Below are 23,968 nucleotides of genomic sequence, written 5' to 3'. Positions count from 1 at the left end.
CCTGCCTTCCCGCTGGATTTCTGGCCAGGAGGAGCTCTGAGTGGAGGAGAAAGACATTTTCTTTTTTAACGAAAGAGCCGCAGAGCATGCCAGCACAGGGGAGGGATGCGGCCAGCAGTGGCAGTGGGCAGGCAGGGTTGGGTAGAGGGGTGCTGTACCGGGATTAGGGGGTGCTGGTGGAGGAAAGGTGGGATCTGATGCCCGTTAAAATACAACAGTGAGGATTTTCCAAGGAGCAAACGAAAGAGGAATGCAGGAGAAGGAGAGGGGGACGGGACAGGCACCAAAACCTGGCCTTGGAGCTGGGGGTAGAGGGTCAGCTCCAGGGATGGGCAGACAGGCAGCAGGTCCATCCCCATCCGTCTGCATCCCCCAGCCCTGGCCACTGCTCGCCTGCCTGGATTTAAATCACTGCCCGTACCCCTTCCTCCCAGGCTTTGCTGGGGTCGGATCCGGCACGCTGCCGGCAGGTGCAGTCCATCCCCCCCGTCTCGTTAATCTGTAACACATCGGCCTCCAGCATCAAAGGGCAGAATGTGGAAAATCAGGCCCCGGGCCCCGGAGCGTGGCCACGGGCATGGCTTGCCGGGATGTTAAAAGTTGACCAGACTTCAAAGTGCTGGATCATTTCCTCCTAACCTCTCCCACCTGCTCTTCCCATGGGCACAGCTCCTTGCCCAGTCTGGATTTCTTATCATCCTTCAAGTGTGGCCCCGAAGTGAAGAAGGGAGGAATGGGGCTGTATTTTGGGTTGTGGGGATGAGGAGGTGCGGAGCCTCCCTGTCCCAGGCTGATCCCCGTTTCCTGCTGCTTTGGCTTTTTTTTTTTTTTTTTTTTTTAATTTCACTTGGTTCAGGGATATGCTGGATGGGAAAAAACTGACCTTACACAACCCAGTGGGCTTCAGTGGGTTATTCATCTCATCTCCCTCAGTCTCCTTTTTTTAAGGTGGTTTTGTCAACTAATTTATTGATGGTAGATGGATGGATGGGTGGATGGCTAGATGGATGAAGGTGCCATGGGAATGGTGGGGATGGTGGTAGATATGCACATTCACAAGGACAGGTGGGAGATAGCTTTAGTCTGTGGAGCCAGACTGATATTGAGGGACGATACCACCACTGAACCCAGGAACAGGAAGCCACACAGCTCACATAACCATGGGCTGGAAGAGGTCAGTCAACCAAAGAAAGATGCTGCTGGGTCTTCACCTGCCTACACAATGCTCACACTGGCTTTTCCATGGGTGCTGCATCCACCCTTGCCTCTCCAGTGTAGCCTGACTACTATGTTGGTACAGAAAACCTGCACATTGGCTCTGGTGGGATGGGTGCTGGTGGGCTTCTGACATTCTCAGACTGGGAGGTGAGGCAGGAAAGGCATGAAAGCCAAAAGGCTTGTGCAAAACTACACAAAAAGTGATGAGAAAAGATCCTCCCAGGTCCTCATCATGCCCAGGCTCCTACTGCTCCTGCGTTGGGTGAGCTCTCAGAGGTAGGAGATCCTGAAGACCATTTGATATGGACCCAGCTGTGACTTCGGTGGCTTGCACTTGCAAAGCAAACAGGATTTTACATCCATCTCCTTGTAGACATTTAAAGCCCCAGCTCCAGAAAGGATCATCTTCAAGTCCTGAAACACCTCCAGATGATTGTGCAGGTGCCCACAGCCCTGATAAAGCCTTTCAGAAAGCTGCAGTACCCTCGGCCACGGGTGGCAATGCCTGTCCTGGCACTGAGGCTGCACCCACACCTGGGACAGAGATTGCTCCAGCCATTTCTGCTCATCAAGGTGGTCCCATAGGACCATGGCTTTGGGGGAAGTCATTGAAATTCATTAGTTGAAAGTGATGTGCAGAGGTTGGGCACATGGGAACCTTTCCCCTGACCTTATGCCTGACCTTGGGGACCCTATGTCCCCTTTTTGCCCACAGGTTGAGTGGGGCGATGAGCTGGTTCATCCACACTGAGGCCCACGGAGGGCAGCAGTACTGAAACACACAGTTTGGGGGCAGCATCTGCATCTTCTGCTTGCGACATGACTTGTCGAAACAGCACTGATGTTGCAGGCACTGACAGCATGCACAGCTCTGCAGGTGACATCACCTGCCGTGCAGGTAGGGGATGCAATCCTCCTTGAGGACCTGCTGGGCTGGCAGCAGGTACGGCATCAGGGAACAGAGCTGTGGGGGTCGTTGTGGCCCCCAAGCCCTTCTCTGTAGCAAGGGGTGCAATCCAGCCCCCCCCAGCCACCGGGAGAAAACCCAAACTGCTGTTCTTAGTTTGTCATCCTGGTCCCCAGGGTGGCAGCAGCCATGGGTGCATGGTTCTGCCATGTCCTGCCTGGGAGTGGACGTCTCCTTCATCCCTGATCCCAGCCTTTACACGTCCTCAGGATGCTGTGTCCAGGAGCTCTGTGCTTTAGAACTGTGATTCCTGGGGATGTTTTTGCAGGTTTATACCCCTGACAGTGTGAGGAAGGGCTCGGCCCAGGTGTTTGGGTTCACCCAACCCTTCCCACTGGTTCTGGGGATGAAGGCTGGTCTCCCAGCTAATGTCCCACCATGTACTCCAGGGCTATAGGATGTCACTTGTATGAACGCTCTTCCATGCATGGCAGAGTCATCACTGCAGCAAAAATGTCTTTCTAGGAGAGCTCGGGAAATTTCGACACAGGAAATTATGCCTCCAGCCCTGGGGAGGGTTTGGGTCCTCCCTCGGGTGGCACCGGAGTGTGACCTCTACGTCAGACCGCCCCCGGGCTCACGCCAGCCTTGCCCCAGCAGGCAAAGAAAGCAACATCCCCTGCAAGATTGCACCATCGCAGGGGTGGGGAAAGGTGCAATGGCTTCAGTGTCGTGGTGGGGAGAGAAGCCATCCCTGCATGGATGCTGGGAGACTCCCCCCAAAACCCCGTAGGGACCACCCAGCATTATATTAGGGGAGATCAGCAGACTTGGCTCCCGCTCACCTCCACCACAAACCGTTAAATGGCATCAAGACGGTGTATCAGTGGCTTACATATGTTGCTTATAGACGCCAAACTTATTAACACAATAAAACTGCTGCTAAGAAGCTTTCCTGCTTCCTTTCCTGCACAGAGAGCATCAGTGTTGGAAGCACCTAGCCGCCTCCTATGGAAACACCCAGGGTTGCTTTTCATATGGCACTCAGGAAAATAAATATATGAATCAGCCAGGGTCCCCCTTCCAGCATTTCCAGACCTCGCAGGGAGGACAGGGAGCTGGGGAAACCTCAGAGTCAGGGGAGTTTAAATGTTTAAAGCCAGTCCCGGGGTGAAGCCATCCTATCCCGCCCAGCTGCCTGTCCTGGGAGGCAGCGTGCCGGGGGGATGCCCGGGCTCGCAGGGTGCTGCTGGGTGGGCTGGGTGCTGGCGGTCTCCTCCGATGCACGGCACTCTGAATCAGTGAATCTTCCTCCTGCTTTGCTTTGGAAGTGGTCGGAGGGGGACCCTGGCTGATTCATATATTTATTTTCCTGGGTGCCATATGAAAGGCAACCCTGGGTGTTTCCATACGAGGCAGCTAGGTGCTTCCAACACTGACATTCTCCAGGAGAAAAATAGGCAGGAAAGCTTCTTAGCAGCAGTTTTATTGTGTTAATAAGTTTGGCGTCTATAAGCAACATATGTAAATGACTGATATACTGTCTTGATGCCATTTAACATTATGTTGCGGAGGTGAGCGGGAGCCAAGTCTGCAGCATTTCGACTAATACGCAAGGAGCTGCCAATTCTGGTGGGTTTTTTTCTCCTTTTTTTCCCCTTTTTTTTAAATTTAAACAAGTTAACAATCTGCCCGCGCCAAAATAATGACTCGGACCCTTCCGTCTCCGTTGCCGTTTCTTGGAAAACGGGTAAATATTGTGTTCATTTAGCCCTGGCGGCAGCTCGAGTCCCCAGCGCTGGGATGGAAAATCCCAGCTCGCTGGGTATCCCGGTCCCCATTTCTGCGCATGGAGAGAGGGGCCGGTGAGGAAAGAGCGGACCTGCTGCCAAATGCAGCCATGGCTGTTGGTAGCGGAGGTGCCAATGTGTCCGCACTTCCCCCTTCCCCAGTGTGTGTGGGAAAAAAAAAAAAAGGACAAGGGGAAAAAAAGATTAAATATAAAATGCCGCGAGTTTCTCCCTCTCGCAAGTAATTTTCAGTTAATTTATGTTGAATCAATGGTTCCTTGCAGTCATATGGATGGCAGGCTCCCAGCCATTATTAGTGTAAACAGATTTGTGAGCAGTATATTTAGCTGTTCCATATTGCTTTTAGGAAATGTGCACATTTCAATGGCGTATACTTAGAGAGGGCCATACCCTGCCACCGCTCTGCAGGTGGGGACGGTGCCGTACGGAGGCGCCCATGCTCCCGGCCTCCTCTTCCCCACTCAAGAGGAAGCCCGAGTTGGTGTGTGGGGTTTTGGTTGCCCTTCAAGGCAGTGGGGACCATCAGCTCCTGAAGGTCCCATCTGTATTTCCGCTGAAAAAAAAAAACCCTGCTAAACTGGGTGTTTGCTGGTGAGTATGGTGCGGCCAAGGCCCTGCTCCATCCCGCAGGTTGCAGAGGCTGGATCCAGCTCATGAGCGTGGAAGAGAGGTGTTTGCACTGGTAGGGTCCCCTGGGGTGGGTGCCCAGCATTGTTTTGATGCTCTGGGGTACCCGCCTGCTCCCCAGAGCTCTGTGCAGTCTCACTGGCCTACGAGTGGGATGAGCTGAGCCAGTGCTCCAGCACCCTTGGGAGTGAATCCCCATGGGCTCGGCCACCTGCGCTGCCCGGGGTGGCCACCCACCCAGGGACCGTGCTGGGATGCAGGTAGCACATCCACCCAGGGACAATGCCAGGGTGCAGGTGGCATATCCACACAGCGACCGTGCTGGGACGCGGGCAGCACATCCAGCCATCCACGCCAGGATGCAGGTGGCAGATCGACCCAAGGGCCATGCTGGGAGGCAGGTGGCATATCTACCAGCCGTGCCGTGGGTACGGAGCGCAGCAGCCTCATCCCTGCCACGCAGGGAGGGATCTGGACACCCCCCTCCATCGCCTGAGCGGCTGATTTAAGAAAAGTCGTTGTGCTGCGGGGAAGTGCCAATCTCGAGGTTTGGGGCCAAAATGTAAAAAACGCGCTAAAAAAGAAATCCCCAGATTTCAACAGAATGGGTGTAAATCCCCAGCCAGTGGCGCCGTGAGCAGCCCTCCAAGTCCCGCAGGACAGATCCTGCCACGCAGCATCCTTACGCTACTCCTCGCTTCTGGGCCCGCCTGCCGTGGAGGGAGGCTCCCCAGGAGGGAGCAGGATTTGGCCCTTACCCACCTCCCCTCCAGCCCCCCCTGCTCTCTCCCCACTGCGCGCACACCTCGCCTGCCACCAAAATAACCCAGAAACGCCAAATCCAGAACCCGCTGCTGGTTCACACGTGTTGGGGTGGCACAAAGCGTGGGTGCCGCCCCTCCGCCAAGGAACCAGGGCAGGATATGGCCCCGGGGGCTTTTGCTATTTTAATTCTCCCTGCCGGCTTGCCTGCGTGCTCGAAAATAGCTTCCACGAGCGGGCTGGCACAGGCGACGCAGAGCATCGCCAGCCTCCAGCGGCACGGCGGTGAAAGGATTTGGGCAATGTCTCACCATGGCTACCCGGGCCGGGGAGAAGTATGTGGGCTCCGGGGGGAGGGTGCCAGCCCCTTTCATGGAGTAGAAAGCCCGACATCAGGGCTCTGTTGTTGGATGTCACCGTCTCCCTCCCGCCAGCGTGAAAAATCAATTAGGAAGAATTAGCGACGTGTCAACGGGTGTTGCATAGGGAGAATTATAGGCCCCATCCTGCACACCGCTACGTGGGTTCACCCAGGAGAAGGTGGCACTGTGTCACCGCTCCCTCAGCCATCCCCAACACTGTTACAATCCCCAAACCGTGATACCCAGGCACCTGAATCCGGCCCGGGGTACTGATTTCCAGACCAGGTGCCCGGTTGTGCCCAGGGAGCTGCATACCACCCCAGCGCTCCCTGCCTCAGTTTCCCCATCCCTGCGATGGGGCTTGGCTGGACCGCAGCCCCCACGTCCCACAGCGTCACCAGCCGGAGACCCCATTGGAGCCCATCCCTGTGGCTCTGGGACTGGAAGCAGTTCAGGAGGACTGTAACTTGCACTGTGCTGCCACTTTTCTCTTCTCTCCTCTTTCTGCATGTGTGTATATATATATAAATAAGAAGAAAAAAAAAATCCCAAACTCTGATTAAAATCCCCTTTTTTATTCACCTGCCCATCTTTCCTCTGTCTCCATCTCCCATTCTATCCAAACTCATAATTAATCGCTCAAGGCAAAAGTAATGAATGTTAATTGGCCATCTGTACAAAGACTAATTAAAATCTACCATGCTGGGGATTAAAACATACCTATAGCAACTGCCTGAATTGAGAATGAGACAGAGGAGAGATTGAGAAAACAGCTGAAAGGCTTGTGCAAAACGCAATCTCGCTTAGGTGTGAGATGAGTTGCAACTTGGAGATCTGAGATGCTTTATTATTAAATTAAAAAAAAAAAAAAAAAAAAGGGGGCGGGGAAGAAACTTCTGAGCTGAGCCGGGAGATGGTTTAATGGGAAGAAAGGCCGCGGGAGATTTCAAAGGCAGAGTGACCCCAACATTTCGGGTTTGGTTTGGATGAGGATAATAGCTGCCCTCTCCCCTCCCTGATGGGAGAAAATATTTCATGGTGTTTTCAGCTTTTTAGCATTTCTGGATGGGAAGAAACCACGCCCAGCACTGGGAAGCTGCTGGGCTAGAGAAGGGTAAGAAGCAAGCCCTGAATTTGAGGAGGTAGGGATGGAGCGCTTGGCACCATGCAATGGGCATCACGGCCCGACCAGGCATCCATCGGCACGGCAGGGTCTGCATCCCACTCTGCCCCGAAGCTGCATTGCCCCCTTGGCCACCCCGCTCCGCTCCTGGCCCCTTCTTTGTCCTAAATCCTCGGCTTTTCAGGCCGGCCGCCCCTTTGTTGCGGGGAGGGTTTAGGAGTTGGAGGACTAGTGCAAAACAAATAAGCCAGCGCTAATTATTCACGGGGCTGCTGCTCCTCCTCCTCCTTGCTGTTGCCCTGATGAGTCCCCCGGCCCCCACGCAAACACCTCCTGACCCTCCCTGCGCATCTGGGGCCAGTGCGAAGCCTGCATTTGCCTCACCCAGCTGAGGTGTCCCCTCCAGCGCTGGTGAAACTGCTGGAGGTGGCAGGAGGTGCCCGGGGGTGGAGGGCACCTGAGCAGATGCTGGCAAGGAGGCTGGACCCTCTCTCCAAACAGGTTCCATCAGACTCAAGGCAGCTCTGGCACGTGCAAAATGCCATTTTTTTAGTAAAAAAGAAAAAGAAAAAAGTGCTTTTCCTCCAGCCAAAGCTGGGGGTGGGTTTCTGCTAGAAATCACAGACCTGTGGCTGCATCACCTTGTGTCCCCAAGCAGTTCCAGGCCAGGGCTTCCCCATCTATCCCATGCACCAGCTCTGATGCCAGCAAACAACTAATTTATTAATCCCAGGTCCCCACTGTCTCCTTCCGGGAGCCGCTGACCGCATCCCTGTACCCCTGTGATGCTGGGGATGACTGCCGCCGCAGAGCATCCTTCCCGGGGGCTTTTCGGGGTTCACAGTGGGGAGTGACGGAGGGGCTGGGGGGAGGCTGGGCATCCTCCCCTGAGTGCGCTGATACTTTGCAGCCTTGCTGGAAGCACCCGAGCTCAGCTCTGCTCTTGTTTTCTCAGATTCGGCTGTGTTTACTCCCAACACGAGTGACCGCCGTGGCCCTATTACGGGAGCGGCTGACAGCTCGGCTGACAAGTGTGCTCGCGGCAGGAATGTGAATGCGGCTCCCGGCCTCGCCGCGGTGCCTCGGCGGCAGCTTTGCCGGCGGTGGCATGGGGAGGGTGAGGCCACGCTGCTGGCTGCGTGATGTGAGATGCCTAAGGAAAGAGCCGCTCTGGGTTTCCTGTGGGATCCCACATGGGATGGGGGGCTGCGAGCAGCAGATGCAGCACGACTTGCTCATCCTTCCTGATCTAAACCCAGGTGCTAAGCATGTGCCAGAGTCCCCCAGCATCCTAATGGGAAGGACCAGCATCTGCTGGGATTATTCAGTGCTCAGGGAAGGGCTGGGCAATTGGCACAGGAGGGTTTCAAGGCCAGGTGGAGAATGATGGTCAGCAGAGGTGGCGCAGGATAGGCCATGGAGGAGGAGGAGGATGGATGCCCTGATCTGAACCGGTGGCTCTGCTGAAGGAAAGGGGACAGGGAGCAGCTGATGTTGAGACCGTCCGGTGTCCCCAGATCCCGGGGGGTCACAGGAGCAGCTCAGCCACAGTCTGCCTCGGGCTTGGCACTTGATATTCAGGGAAGGAGGCTGCATCCCACACAGGCCAGCGACAAACTGGACAAAGTCTGGCTTTGAGGTGCTGCATGAAAAAAGGGAAAACTTCCTATTTCTGGCAGTTCTTTCCCACTGGCGTGGAAATTGTTGTTGGTCTGCAGGACCTGGTTCAACCACTGGTGAAACTGGTGGGTGCAGGGCAGCGCCAGGAGTGATGCTGAAGCCAGGGATCCAGTGCTTGTCCCAGCTCCTCTGCTCGTGCTGGATAAAGATGGTTTAATTAATCACAGATCATTTCTGCAATGTCCCCCCATTAGCAGACTAAATAATAACTCATTAAAGGCATTTGAAGATCGCAGGAACAGGACAGTTTACCAGCAAACCCACTGCTCTTTGGCTCTAAACTGGGTTAATCTGTCATCTCTCCTTGCTGGACCAATGGGTCCCTTGTTACACATTAAATGGCTGCTCCAGGAAACATGTCCAGCCTGGAGCTGGTCCTTCTCCTTGCTTAACACTAAGGCCACCAAAACGAGGGGACAGCATAGAGGGGAGAAGAACAGAAGCAAGTCAGCAGGCTGAGGGTGAGGAGTGTGAAGAGTTACAGGCAGGAGGATGCATGAGCAAGCATTCAGTCTCAGGGAGAAGAGTTGGTGAGAACCATGCCAGCTCAGGAGAAAGATGTTTGTTGTTCTATCCCTCTCAGGCTTGGTGAACATCCACCAAATCCCAGCCATGGCCCTGAGAAGACCCTGCAAAGCTCCTGACTTGTCGCATAGAGAGGTGGGAGGCTTTGGGATGGTTGGTTGTGTGCCCCCCTCCATCTCAGGTACCCCCCATATTAACTCCGTGCCATGCGCATGACTTGGGTATCTCCATGGGCATCTCGGGGGTCTCTGCATGCAGGATGGGGGTCCCTGGGTGGGAAGTGTGGGCACTACCAGACCTTCCTCCCCCCCTGGGAGCACCATTGCCAGAGGACCATCTCATTTACCTTTGGCCTCGTGTCCAGAGGTGGCTGCTTGTTTGCGAGCGAGGAGCTCGCTGAGCACTCAGCGTACTGGACGAAAGGCCCGTACTCAGCATTTCTGGCCACTGGATGTGAAAAAAAAGTTATTCTTTTTCCCTCTGCTGAGAGACCTTAAATAAGGGGCAGAGGGACCTGGCTGCAGCCTCTTGCCCCACTGAGCCAGGGGCAGACCAGGTCAGTGGACGAGATTTGGGAGGTCATTGGGTGCACACCAGTTTTAATTTGGGAGGCTTTGGGGGGGATTTAGCAGGCTCACCCTTGCTGCCATCCTGGGGACCTAGTCACACATGCAGAAACAAAACCCAGCAGTGACTTTGCCTCCTTTCATGACCTGGTTCCCCGCATTTCATCACAGCACAAAGGACCCAGTGTGCCTCCCCAGCATGGAGAGGGGGCTGGGGAAGGTCCCCTGAGGACCTGGGGTCGGTTGCTGTGGTGGTGTCACCCCTAGGTATTGCACACACACTTTCCTTCATACCCCAAACTGCTATCGAGGCCATTGCAGGGGCTTTCTATAGCACTTTAATAGGGATCTTCCACAGGGAGGCAACTGCGCAGCTCGTGCTCCAGCCTTGTCTTCCCCTGTTTACCAGGGAGACATCACGCCTTCACCAACATCCACCCATTACAGAAATCGCTGCAGCCAGGAAGGGCCCAGCGCTAGCAGCACGTCCGTCCCACGGCCTTCCCCCAAGCAGCGAGTAAATTGCTTTTCTTGTAAGCACATGAGCTGAGAGTAAGAGGGGAGCAGGGAGGGGCTGACTGTCCCACAGGAGCCTTGTGCTGGGAGAGCAGGGCTGCACAGCCCTTCCTGGGGCTGCCACGACCTCTAGCACTGTGCGCCAGGGATGAGATGCGAAGGAAAAAGCAAAGGCAAAAAAAGGGAAAAAAAGGGGTAAAATGCCCTCCACGGTATTTCACTGCAGGAGGCAGGGTGGGAAGGCAGGGTGGTGGAGGGGCTGGCAGGGAGGCAGACCCACTTGCAGGGACTCCCCCCTGTACTAAGTAGGATTTTGAGTTTAACAAGCCCCCCTTTACCCCTGTCAGGGAGAACGGAGCCTATGGCTCCTGTCTGGGATGGAGGAGGTGACGGCTCCTGTTGCGGTGACTTCCTCCAGCCGCACGGTTCATCCTTAGCCCATGGGAGAGCACTGCCCAAATATTGGGGCTCCCCTAGGGCCAGGCATGTTACCTCCATCACATATGCTTTGACAGGTGAGCTGTGAGCTCCTGTCTCTGAAACTAGGAGAGCTCAAAACTACTTCTTTTTTTTTTTTTTATGAATACTCCTTTTTCTCCCAATTGAACCTCCGGCATGGTCCCATGGCTCCAGGACATGGAGCCTTAATTAAAGAAAATCAGTCACTGCAGGGACCTGTGATGAGACGGTGCAAAGGTAGGAGGGAAGCCTGAGCTTGCATCCCGCTCCATCCCCGCCGAACAGCCCGTTGCTTTTCCAGAGGCACCAATGCTGTCTCACCCTCTGGACTGTCTGCTCTGGCTGGTGTCCGTTATTCGGTCTCGGTACGCCCTCAGCTGGTCACAGAAAATGCTAGAAAAGGGAAAAAAAATATTTCATATCGTTTTGCCATTGTGTCTCGTAGCACCTATGGGTGAACAGATGTTTTCCAGACCCATGGGGGACAGGAACTGAGCCCACTCCCTGAGGAGGGGATGCTGGTACCCAGGGGATGCCCTGAAAGCATCACTGGCATTTCTCCCTGGGTAAGGAATGCTGGTACCCAAGGATGCTGGTACCCAGGGAATGCCCTGAAAGCATCACGACATTTCTCCCTCGGCAGAGCTCTGCTCCTGGGCTGGGAGGCACAAACTTGTTTTGTCCCTGGGGGTTACAGAGAGATGACAAACACCTAAACACACAGGCAATGAGTCCAAGGGGATGAAACCCCTGAAAATAAAACGTCCAGACTAGAGCTTGGAGCACAGTCAAGTGATGAGTGGCTGAGCTGAAGACAAACTTACTCCATTGAACTTTGAGCACGTGGCTGCTTCACCAGCAAAATTCAGCAGTGTGAGCCACAAGCATATGTCACTCCAGCCATAGGATTCACACTTGGTATGTGCTTGATGTTGGCAACAAGTTCCCTCTTCAAGCAAGTGTACAGTTTCCTGGTTTAAGGGACCGGGACACTGAGACTGATTTTTGCACCTGCTGCGTGTGGGCTGTCCCTGGGCACCAGGGGAGACAGAAAAGGGAGTGAAAAGTGACCCATGTCCCAGCACAAGACAGACATGGACCTGACAGAACAGGTTCAGAGGATGCCACAAAAGGGCCTAGAACATCTCTGCTGTGGAAAGAGGCTGAGGCAGTCGGAGCTTTTCAGTTTGGAGAAGAGAAGTCTCCGGGGAGACTTTATTGTGGCTTTTCAATACTTAAAGGGGGCTTATAAGAAAGATGGAGAGAGATGTTTTACCAGGGCCTGCAGTGACAGGACAAAGCGTAAGGGTTTTAAATTGAAAAAGGGTAGGTTTAGATTGGATGTAAGGAAGACATTTTTTACAGTGAGGGTGGGTGAGACACTGGACCAGGTTGCCCAGAGACCTTGTGGATGCCCCATCCTTGGAAGTGTTGAATGTCAGGTTGGATGGGCTTTGAGCAAGCTGATATAGTGGAAAACGCCCATGGCAGGGGGGTCGGACTAGATGATCTTTGAAGGTCCCTTCCAACCCAAACCATTCTATGAATCAGATCCAGTGTTTCATTAATGATTTCATTAACTTTGTGTGCAGCAGGACACAAGCACCTTGCTATTTAAAGTCAGCATTCATGGCCTATATATATACTCGCTTGGGAGAGAGGTTTGGATTGAAGCGCCTGGCTTCAAGTGGCACCTCTGATACCACAACCCCTCACACAGATGCTCCAACAAGACACGCAGAGTTGCCAATACACCCCAGTGATCGGAGGGTGGTCAGATCTCAAGCAAGAATAGAATCATAGAATCAATTGCCTAGGTCGGAAGGGACCTTTCAGCTCATTTAGTCCAACTATCAACCTAAGTCTGACAAAAACCATCACTAAACTGTATCTCTAAGCACTATGTCTACCCGTCTTTTAAATACCTCCAGGGATGGTGCCTCAATCACCTCCCTGGGCAGCCTGTTCAAATACACAGTCCAAAAATACACAGTTCAAAAATCACACCCCCCCTTGGATACCCTGGCTTTTAATGTGTCTTACTCTGAATAACCCATCGGCATCTCCCACCCAGCTGGTACCAAATGGTCCCCGTGCCCACAGCAGCCCTGTCCCCCAGGACCCTCCCACCTCCTCCTGTAATATAGGCCTCCTTGAGCTTTTTGGGGAGGAGGGGGAGCTTACCTATCTTCTGCCCAGCCCCTGACAGCGCACGGTGCAAGACCCTGCAGGGGCAGGACACTGAGCACTGGTGCTATATATTTGCCAGATCTCAAAGGAGGATTTCTGCCCAAGAGGGGACGGGACAAGCCCATAGTGATGCAGAGTGAGGTGATGGGGAATTTTTAGTAACAGCACGTCTGCCCAGGTTTCACAGACAACGTTCACCACCATCAGGTGCCAAACTACAGCAAAACAACCCTGTTGTCAGTATAGTGAGCAGCAGAGTTTCACAGGCACAGAAGAAAGATGAAACCAAACTGCAGAGTAACTGGAGAAGGGGTTTTTTTTTGAGCTTGACAGGATTAAGTTAACACAGTTAGTGATATGGATCAGAGATGGAAGAACAGGACGGGCACATGTGGCGCCTTATTGGATGAAGACAGGGCTTAACCCAGGTTCTCTCCTCCCAGCCTCCCAAATATTTATCCATTTTTAAAGATAAAGCAGAAGACCCAGACCAGACATGAAACTTTTAATGATTGTAGATCCATTTGGACAAAATTTGAAATAAAAGGTTGAGATAGAGAACTGCAGGAAGGTTGCTGTCATTGAGCACAGAGGGACACTGGGCATTCCCAGGGCACACAGGGGATGACACTGCACTTCACAGAAGCTCTCCTGTATCAACACACACTGCAGGTCAGCTGTCTTCTAGAAGGACAAGTGTATAACCGCCTGTGCCTCCTGGAACCCGATGAAAAAATGAGGATAAACCCCCACAAATATTTAAAAGAATAACCCCAGATCAAGCCCCGGATCCAGGCTTGGACCCAGAAACTGCAAACAGGAGCATGGCAGGAACTCAGGACTGTGTCTCAGATGTGCTCTAACCCACGCTGCGCTTGTGCACAGGTTTATGTAAACTAGTGACCCCAGCCAGGCATCCAAAATTCACATCACCTCCATGGCCAGCTCCCCCTCCTGGTGATTTATTGCCTTTGTGTAAAAAACACAGGGACAGGCTTTGCTCCACATCTTAATGCACAAAACTGGCACAGAGACGATCCCAGAACTGCAGGAGAGTCTAGACAAGCCACTGGTGAGACAGGGGACAGACAGTCAGGGCTCAGGGATGACAGTCACATCTTCCGGCCCCAGGAATGGCTCTTTTGCCCTTTGGTGACTTGCTCAGGTACTGAGCACACAGCTCCTGAGGGGCAAAGAGGACAGGCACAGGGATGCCCAGATCTAACTCTACTGTTGGCTTCTTTGAGACCTTCTGGGGTGGCTTTCTGAGATGGCCTTGCGTGCCTTCGTACCTCTTTGGCTTGCACACACTCCTGCACAGGAGAGCTTTAAGCCTCCATGCCCATTCCTTTGTAAAAACCACCTCTGCTCCCTCATCCCCAGCAGCTAAGAAATCCCTGCTCCTGCCGGCAGATGCCCAGGAGAGCTCAACAGCTACAGCACAGCAAAGCAATAACTTTTCCCATGCCCATCAGGGCACTAGGAGTATTTATAAGGCACCTAGAGGTCTTCTCTTGAAAGCTGCACAGCACCCAGCACTCACACACGGTCACCAAACACACCAGAGGCACCCAACACGCCTCAGCAGGAAGCAAAGCAGGAAGGCAAAGGAGGAGGAAAGCGTAACTCAGATGTCATAGAAATCCACGTGGGCACCGGAGATGAAGGTGTCCTCCTCCAGGAGATTCACCAGCTTCTGGGCTGACACGGTGCAGTCTATCAGCTGCCCGCTCTCCTGCAGGCTTTGGAAATATTGACGCATCTCAGGGTCTCCGGTCTTAGTCCGGGCCAAGAGCTGCATGTCGGTGTCCAGGGGACCTGGAGGAAGAGCAACAAAAAAATAAATCATGTAAAGAAAAAGCAAAATCTGGGGCTCATTTTCCCTCTGCATCTGACTCAGATGCAAGAATCTTTTATCCACAAAGCCACGAGAAAATTAATAGCAATTAATGAGTTCCCCTCCTCACCCGGGGCATAGTTGAGCACACGGACATCGGGCTCCTCAAGCGCCAGCACCTGGAACATCATGTCCCGGGAAGCCTTCCCACTGCAGTACAGCGCCCAGTTCTTGAAGGGCTTCACGGCACAGAGCGAGGAGATGTTCACCACCGTCCTGCTTGAGCCAGGCCGCTTCCCGAAGGCTTGCAGGGCAGTGGAGGTGAGGCAAAGAGCTGAGGTGACGTTGAAAGCAAAGTAGCTGTTGATCTCATCTGGGTCGGTGAGGTCGAGGAAGGATTTGGAGATATCTCCCAGGGAGCCTAGGAAGGACAAATGAGTTTAGAGTAGTTAAAGATGGGTTCAACAACACAGCAAATCCCCTTTGCTCCTATGTTTCCACATGCAAAGTGAGCAGTTTTGCTGGTCCAACCTCTAGCAACGTCTCACAGGAGAACGAGGAGCTCAGCACAGCCCAGCTCCGCTCATCTCTTTCTGGTCACCTGCTGAACCAAGAGCAGTGACATGGGACGTGGACCTGCCCTGCCAATCCTCTGCCAAAACAAAGAGCTCCAAACCTCCAGCCTGAAGTACAATGTCCGCATGGGCCACCACACACTCTCCTGCATGTCCCTCTTTTGGGACCAAGTCACTAAAAGACCCACCTCCTGTAGCACCTATTACCTGCTGGAACACATGGTCTTATTTATAGAGGCAATGGGTGAAAAAAGGCACTAAAGCCAACCGACATTAAAGATTGCAAGTGAAGCACCCACAAGGCACGGCTGGAAGTTTTTCCGAAGGTTTGTACTCAGGGAGCAGAGCAGTGGGAGGGCACAGGATGGTGGCCAGCTGGTCCTGTGCCATGAGTAACCTTGTGAGCAGCAAAGCACTGTGGTCCCAGCGGTGAACCACCCCTGGTCTACTCCCCAGATTAATTACTTGAATAAAAATAAAAAGATCGAGAGAGGGCAAAATCCCTGCTGCTCCTTCGGTTATTTACTCCGTACGACTTATTTACTGGCACCCAAAGTGCCGATCAAGCCTTGGCTAGGCCGCTGCAGAACCAGGGGTGGGCTCGCCGGGGCTGAGCCCCGCTGCCCCGGGGGAGGCGGAGGGCAGGGAGCCGGGGGGTGGGGGAGGGGAGCGGGGGGCTCATTACCGGCGTTGTTGACGAGGAGCAGGCGGCCGGGCGGGGCGGCGGGCAGTACCTCCCGCAGGGCAGCGGCCGCCCTCCGCAGCCCCTGCTCGCAGCCCAGGTCTGCAGCCACGCACTCCACCCGCAACCCGGCGCCGCCGCCCCGCAGCTCGGCCGCCAGCTCGGCCAGCGGCGCCACCGAGCGCGCCAGCAGCAGCAGCACCGAGCCCTCGCCGAGCCGCGGGGCCAGCAGCCGCGCCAGGCTGCGCCCGAAACCCCGGGAGGCGCCGGTCAGCACGCAGACGGCCGTGCCCCAGCGCCCGGGCACCGGCTGCGCTCCCGACCCCGCTCCCGGCTCCATCCCGGCCCCGAGCGGAGGGGGGCGTGGCAACAGGCCTCACCACGTGATCCGCCCCATTCATCCCCTCCGCCGCTTTGGGAATGGCCGCTCCGAACGGGCCGGCACCGCCGCCAGTTCCCATTGGTCGGCGCCGCCGCCTCGGCCCGCTGACGTCCGCTTTGCGGGCGTGGTCGGAGCGGCGCGCCCTCCTCCGGCCGCTCCCGGCGAGTAGCGAGGACCGGGGCTGCGGGGCCGGGGTTGCGGCCCCGGTCCCGGTCCCGGTCCCGGTCCCGGTCCCGGTCCCGGTCCCGGTCCCGGTCCCGGTCCCGGTCCCGCGGCGCCGGTCCCGGGAAGCGCCCGGCCCTGCCTTACCAAGGCGCGGCTGCACTTGGGGGTTTTTCTCCAACACATTTTTTTTTTTCTAATGCATTTTTCCCTACATTTTTGTAATACTTTTTTTTTTGTTGTTTTTAAATATATTTTATCCCCAGCACGGATGTAAATCCCGCCCCCTCCCTGCACCTCCCCAGCCCTGGCGCTTTGCTGCCGGCCACCGCTGTGACTTTTTGCTCTTGGGCTTTACCCTAACAAAGCCTTTGCTCACACCTTTTTCCTCTGCGATCGCTGCTTTTGGCACTCGGCGCCGGCTGTTTATTAGGTAGCGAAAGCCCTGTCTGATCCCAAAGAGTCCTAAAATCCTTTTTTAAAAAATAACTAGCTTTGTGCATGAAGGCGCAGACAACTTTCAAAGAGGGTTTTTGCAAGGGGTACCTGGTTTGTGTGGAATTAGTTGGCAGCTGGGCTTGGTTTCCCAGCTGTTCAATCCTGAGGACAGATGGCCCCCATGGTGCGTGAGCAGGTAACGAAGCGGAGTTTCGCCCTATTAAGCAGTTGCAGACTGGGATGAAACCCTCCAGCGTTCTAATAAACCATTAAAAATTCATGGTATGGCAAAAACCCAAGAGTGATATTTGTTTTGCTAAAGCAAATCTTACACATTCAGTAAAATTAAGATCATCAGCAAAAAAATAAGACAGCAAACGTGTATTTTTTTCACAAGTAGCTTCTTGATGGCAGAACTTGCCTTAGTGACTGCCAGTTTCCCCCTTCCCATTTTGGCAGCTCCGATCTCCTGCATCCATCATGCTTCTTGCCCCAGCTCCCAGCCTGGCACCGCACCCTGTCCCACGTAGCTGTGTTCAACACTGAACTGGGCCAGCTGGAAATGGCCATAATTTTGCTGGACTTTCCTTCCAGCAGACCATTTCTTCCATTTGACCTGTTACCAGGCTACAGCGAAGGGTGTAGAAGTAGGATTGAGAGTCTGGGAAGCAGGTTTTTTTAGCTGATAGAATTTGCTTGTGCTAATATTCACTGAAAATAAAGAATCAGGAGGAGGGAATTGGTGACCAAATCAGTCCAGAGCTGGAACTGGAGGGCAAAGCTGCCGAGAAATTATAAATCCATAAGATACCTCCCAAAGTCTCATTGTCTCTTTTGTGCTGCTCAGTAAACAAAGAGACTTGTGCCAAGGATGCACCTTGCACTGTAGAAATTTAGGCAAATTGAGGATGATGTGATGTATCTTTTAAGCTCCTTGTCATTGAAGCCTAAGCAGAATGATTTCCCCTGCTCACAGTGCTGCTTTTGCACAGCTGACCTGTGACACCATGTAGCATCCTGATCTGTTCAAGACCTGACAGCTCCAGCCGCCTGTAGAAAAAGAACAAAAACTCATTACTTTTTCTCTCGCTGCCTGCTCCTCAGGGAAGTCTTGATGCTGTGTTTGCTGTTCTGGCTCAGACACATCATTTAGTGAGGTCAGACACTGAGTTTTGCTGGCGTGGGTGTCTGCCTCGACCTTGGGCGGGTGGAGTTGTTATCTGTGACTTCTTCCTCTGCTTCATCAGTGCCAATAACATCACTTCTTTAGTTGTGGCACCTACATATTTTCCTTGCTTTGCAGCAAAATCCTATCCCTATCACTGGTGGAAAACTTGCATCTTGGTCTAAATCTAATAATTTTGGACAGCAGGTCCAGGTGTTGTCAGGGAGAGATGTGCGGAAGAGCACCAAGACATTGGCATTCCCCATCCCAGGAGAGCAAACCCCACACAATGGGTGTTAGGAAATTTCACAACTCACCCAAGCCGACTAAGGAGAGAGGCTGGGACACAAAATACAAGAGTAAATATTTATTCATACTGGGACATGAGGCGTCCAAGCCAAATTGTGGCACCCCAATGTGGTTTACGTGGGGTTCTTACACCCTTCGAGCATTCCAGTACGACACGATTTGACTAATCATTAACACGCTCCCCCACTCATTATTAAAACTTTGCAAAGCATCTCTCTTTTTACAGCATTCTTGCTGCTTGTCTATTGATCCAGCTATCCCTGGAGTCAGTCCTGCTGGAGTTACTGATCTATGATGCCAGATGATGCTGGGAGGGTTTTAGAGATGTGTCAGAGGGGCTGGGATGCTGGTGTTACCTTGGTTGTCCAGGTGCATCCTTTATCCTCTAAGCTTCCAAGAAGCAAAGTCCTTAATTCCAGGGCCAGGCTGTCCTTTGGTTTGTTTTATGTAAGTGTGAACAATACCAAAGTCTCCAGTAAAATTCCATTACCTGATTACATTACAGTGTATAATGTGAACTAATAATATATATATTAACAAAGTTAATACACTTTCGTACTATAAAGACTGGTTGATACAAGAAGGAAGGGAATTTTTGTAGCTCATGACAGCTATGAAATATCCCCATCAGATCAGTTTTCCTTCCATTCCCTGGGTTGCTTTTGCAGTTGGTCATTTTGAGGATTTGTTGAATGTCACTTTATGATGCAAAAGGGCGTCTCCTGATCTCAGGTGGGCGGCATGTGGGGTGATGCTCCACGCTGAAAAAAAGAGAAGAAGAAAACAAGAGGATTCTGGCCTATCAGCAAAATCAGATTTATGACCAAATTTACTAAGACTGTATCAAAGTCATATTCCTCTGTCGCCTGATGGACACAGTGCATGGTGGAGACCCTCTGAAAGAGGCTTGGTGAGGGTGAGCATGATGTTAGGAGCTCTGCTTGCGTATTTGTAGAGGTTAAATTTCATTCCCTGGTCTTTCTGTGTTCTTACACCTGATGCTTTCTGGCTCCCGTGACAGCAGCTTGCTTCTTCCACTGGATTTTAACACAATTATGCTGATAGTGGCTGTTTTGTGTTTCTTGGAGGACACTCAATTCTTAGCATTGCTCAGCAATTTCTGGGGCTGCTGCAGTCTCATGTTTTATGTCTTCAGAGCCAAAAAGTACCAGCACTCTTCTTATTCTTCCTCCAGCCACCCTGGAAGTGCTGCTGCCAGAACACCTTTGGGAGAAAAAGAGGTAGTTTGCAGTAGGGTAGGGAACTTAGCATCAGTAGATCTGGACTAAGGGCCAAATCCAGTAAAGGATACAGATACTGGCTTCTTTCTTTCTTTCTTTCTTTCTTTCTTTCTTTCTTTCTTTCTTTCTTTCTTTCTTTCTTTCTTTCTTTCTTTCTTTCTTTCTTTCTTTCTCTCTTTCTTTCTTTCTTTCTTTCTTTCTTTCTTTCTTTCTTTCTTTCTTTCTTTCTTTCTTTCTTTCTTTCTCTCTTTCTTTCTTTCTTTCTTTCTTTCTTTCTTTCTTTCTTTCTCTCTTTCTCTCTTTCTCTCTTTCTTTCTTTCTTTCTTTCTCTCTTTCTCTCTTTCTCTCTTTCTCTCTCTCTCTTTCTCTCTTTCTTTCTTTCTTTCTTTCTTTCTTTCTTTCTTTCTTTCTTTCTTTCTTTCTTTCTTTCTTTCTTTCTTTCTTTCTTTCTTTCTTTCTTTCTTTCTTTCTTTCTTTCTTTCTTTCTTTCTTTCTTTCTTTCTTTCTTTCTTTCTTTCTTTCTTTCTTTGTTTTCTACCACCACCACCACCCCCCTCCCCTTTGATTTTTTCCTGGTTGTCTTTTTAATTTGTGGCTTTTTGCAACTTGACAGTTCCTCTCCTCATCCACCATCCAAAACCAGCCATAGGACTCCAGAGATAGTTTGCAAAGAGAAGGTTTCCCCATGGAAGAAGGACTCCAGAAATGGCAGCTGCAGAAATTAAATTAATATTGTAAAAGGGCATGGAGTGGAATACAGTTCTAGTGCAATCGCTAGGAACCAGTGCATTTTGGTTGGACTGCTCTGGAGCTCTCTCAAGAGAATATGTTTTAAAATATAAATGGTTGCTGTTGGCTGGGGATTTGAACAGTACATCAAGAAATATAATATAAAAGCATCTAATGCATGGAATAAGAAAGAGGGGGAAGGGCTGTACGTTGTAGAAAGGTCATCACTGTGTTTTGAGAAGTGATGTAAGTTGGACTGGGAAGTGCTAGAGCCGGGAAAGCCCTTGAAGATGACCTGTTGTACAGGTGTGACTGAACTACAGGGACACCTTCCCTACTTAGTGAAAGCCTTTGCCTGAGCAGTGTCTGGTGAAAGTGGGGTGGGGGCTGTGGGGGAAGCCACATGTGACTGGTGGAGCTGGTTCAGGGGGGGATTTTTCCCCTGAACAATATGGGCATTGTCTCATCCCTTTGTGAGCGTGTAGGTGTTGGAGGATGAGCAGGTTGTCACAGACCCAGCAGTGGAGCAGTGGGAGCTGCTTAGCTGGGGTCTCAGCCTGCATGCCAGGACCACGCTCCAGCAGCAGGAGAGTTTGAACTCTTTTTACGACATTGGTCGGGAAGATAAACAGAGATGTACCAGAGCCAGTAAAAGCAGTGGTCATTCTTGTAAGAGACTGAAGGTGCTTCACTTCCCTCCTACCCTGTGCACAGTGGGGACACTGGGTCCTCAGCACCATCCTAGTGCCCTTAGAGATTTGCTCCTGCTGCACAGCTCTGTTGCTCATGTGGAGAGATCCCGTGGCAGTCTCCTGTGCCGGGACAACACTGTTCAGGCACCTCTTTGCCTTCACAAAGCAGGAAGCAGATGAAGCGGGTTCCAGAAGAGCGAGCATCATGAAATTGTGCACACCATGAAACCCCGGTTCTTCATCCATCAGCCTCAGGGCTTCTCTTACAGCTCAAGCTGTAGTTGAGAGAACCAGCACTAGGTGTCAGCGGCATTTAAAATCTGGAGGGAGCTGCGGGCAACCCCTGAGCCCGGGGACCCCGGGAGGACAGTGAGGGGGCTGGGGGCTTCGCTCCTGGGCAGCACAGTGCAGGGAGAGGAAGACGCACTGGTACAAGCCAGCAGAAAAGTGCCAGGGGATTAAATTCTCTTGGTGGTGCTGATTTTAAATATCTACCAGTGTATTACCAGAACTACCCAAATTATCCATCATTTGAGATTGGACGTATTGGATTTATCTGGAGAAGACAACCCAGCTGCTTTGTTGTTGTGGCACAGATACTGTTGGCACTGGGCTATTGTGCATGTGTGATTGTGATGCTCTCATCAGCTTCTGACAGGTATAACAGGGCTTCCACAAACCCAGGGGAAGGCAGGAGGGCTTCCGGGGGGAGGGGGGGGACCCGACCCACCCTGCATGCTGCAGGGGCAGTGGGAATGCCGTGGAGTTGGTACTCCTGAGCAGCAGCTCAGGAACACTGCCAGGGCTCATGCATGTTGGAGAGGAAGTGCTAAATTCCTTCTGCAAAGGACTGTTAACAATAGCTTTCAGGAAGAGCCCTGGGTATTTCTGCCCAGCGTTACCACCCAAGAAGGGCAGGGCTCGAAGTCATACAAGGTGGCCCTGGCTGTAGTCATCATTGCCATGACTACCCATGGGCTGCTGGAAGGGAAGACTGTGGTTTCGCTCCTGAGCTCTGCTTGTTGTTTTAGTAGCCCAAAGGCCACCCCAACTGTGGGATCTCATCATGTTCAGCAGTTAATTGTGTGAACTCCTAAGGACAAGATGCCTCAGATGCCAGCAGATCTCTTGCTCCATACAGCAGGCCTGCTATCTGGCTGGGTTTCACAGCAGCAAGGATAATGAGGATGGGCTGAGCGGCACAGCAGGAACCTCGCTCCTGCAGCTATCCGTGATGAGAAGGGGAGCGTGCAGAGAGGCTAAGTATGTTGTGAGGCTAGGAGGTAGAGTCTCCCTCCTACTCATAAATTCTGCTGCTGTCATGGGTGACTCATGCAGCCCCAAGAGCAGAGAGCAGAACTCAGCCCTCACAACGGTGTTAACCACTTCCTACCGTACATGGAATAGAAATATATCATGCACCACTCAAGCTTAAGAGTGAATGTATTTGTCCTTCTGCTTCTCAACAAAGACAGGGAGACCAGGCCTTTCCTTCACTGTGCTGCTCCCTGCCAGCATGGGCTTCAAGGTTCAGCTAAACAGTCCAGAGCTAAGGAGCAGCTCTGCACCTCAGATAGGGATCCACCTCTTTGGTCTTCAAATTGGGACTAGATGAAGCTATGCCATGCCACGTGGATTTTGGCAGGACTTTAGAAATCCAAGTACAGCTTGCCAAAGGATCTTCATCCTAGCATTGCCATTGGAGAATTCCATCCCTGTATTAATTAAGTCAGAAACTCAGATTTGAAAAATGCTCCACAAAGGTTGAAAGCCAGAACTCCAGGGCTGAAGTTCATCTCACCACTGTTTCAGTCTCTCCGAGCTATTAATTTCCTGTATTCAGATAAAAAAAGGTATAATAAAATGTATGAGAATTTAAAGAGTCATATTAGAAGCATCGAGGTATGTCCCAAGCAGGGATTTGAGGAACAGTGTGATAATATCAGAGAGGCTTAAAAATTTATTTCAGTCCTGAAATGTAAAGCAGCACAAGATTTTAAACACAGCCCCCAGTGGCTGGAAAACGGAGATTTATCCTCCCTAAATATGTTGTGAGAGACTGGATTATTTTGCGGTTACTGATACATGCAGATGAATGCACCCAGGGGCAATAAGCCATGCAGAGCCAGGTCTAGGCGAGGGCACCTGCCTGAAAGCAGCACCACCACAGTGGAACCACCCTACCAAGTCTCTGGCAAGCCCAGCTGGCTGCTGCTGCTGCTGCTGTGGGTGGCATCAAAGTGTGTGGGATGGTGGCAACCAGTGCAGAGGGAGCTGTGGCCCTTCTTAGAAGCGGCAGCTGCTGACAGCACTTCTCCCACCCTCCATACAACCAGGAGCAGCCAGCCCAGCTCCCCGTGGCTCCTTGCTTCCTCTGCCTCTCCATCCCAGCTGCAGCCCTTTCCCCCTTGCTCCATGAAAGGGCAGCCAAGCCCCAAGCTCTCCCCCCTGGAAAGGGCAAAGTTGCATTTCATGGGTGCACGGGGCTTGCTTTCAGTTGGCACTGTGTAGCAAAAATGCAGAAGGCAGCTGAGGGAGGGGGGGTAAATAAAATGCAGGCACCTCTGCAGGCAGCAGAGATTCATTCATTCCTCTGGGGTTGAAGTGGAGGGTGCTAAAGGTCAGCCTTTAAGAAGGAAACCAGGCTATTGCACACCCAGAGCAAACAGGACCGGCTGACTTGTGTGCTTAGTCAGCATCCACACTGTTCTTGTTGCTTTAGAAATACTGTGCGTCTTTCCTTGTCCAGCTTCTAGCGATTGGGTAGGAGAAAGCAAACACCGAGGATGCCCAGCCCAGCTGGGAGCTGGGTTATGGCCAAAGGGGTTTGGTGAAGGCAGAAGGGAGAGGTGGGGAGCAGGCAGAGGCTGGGGATGCAGGAGGAGAGCATGGAGACAACTACAGGGGCTCCAGGATTCCAGTCCAGATCCCAAAAGAAGTGACCTGCCCAAAGAGGTTGCTTGAGATTATTTGAGTGTCTAACGACATGGGGGATGAGTCCCCCAGGTCC

At 52.3% G+C, this 23,968-nt stretch overlaps 1 protein-coding gene across 1 annotated transcript; it reads right to left on the bottom strand.

The window, feature by feature from the left end:
- Positions 1-13,212: 13,212 nt before the first annotated feature.
- On the bottom strand, positions 13,213-16,220 carry SPR (sepiapterin reductase). Its single transcript, XM_063336945.1, has 3 exons — positions 15,844-16,220; positions 14,714-15,004; positions 13,213-14,564 (listed from the first exon to the last, which is right to left on the bottom strand). Exons 1-3 carry the CDS (start codon positions 16,178-16,180, stop codon positions 14,374-14,376), a joined length of 819 nt encoding a protein of 272 aa, XP_063193015.1. The 5' UTR covers positions 16,181-16,220; the 3' UTR covers positions 13,213-14,373.
- Between the last annotated feature and the right edge of the window lie 7,748 nt (positions 16,221-23,968).

Source organism: Chroicocephalus ridibundus, chromosome 5, assembly GCF_963924245.1.
Source record: "Chroicocephalus ridibundus chromosome 5, bChrRid1.1, whole genome shotgun sequence".
Taxonomy (NCBI): domain Eukaryota; kingdom Metazoa; phylum Chordata; class Aves; order Charadriiformes; family Laridae; genus Chroicocephalus; species Chroicocephalus ridibundus.
Note: the sequence above shows the minus strand (reverse complement) of the source record. Positions and strands in the feature narration are given on the sequence as shown.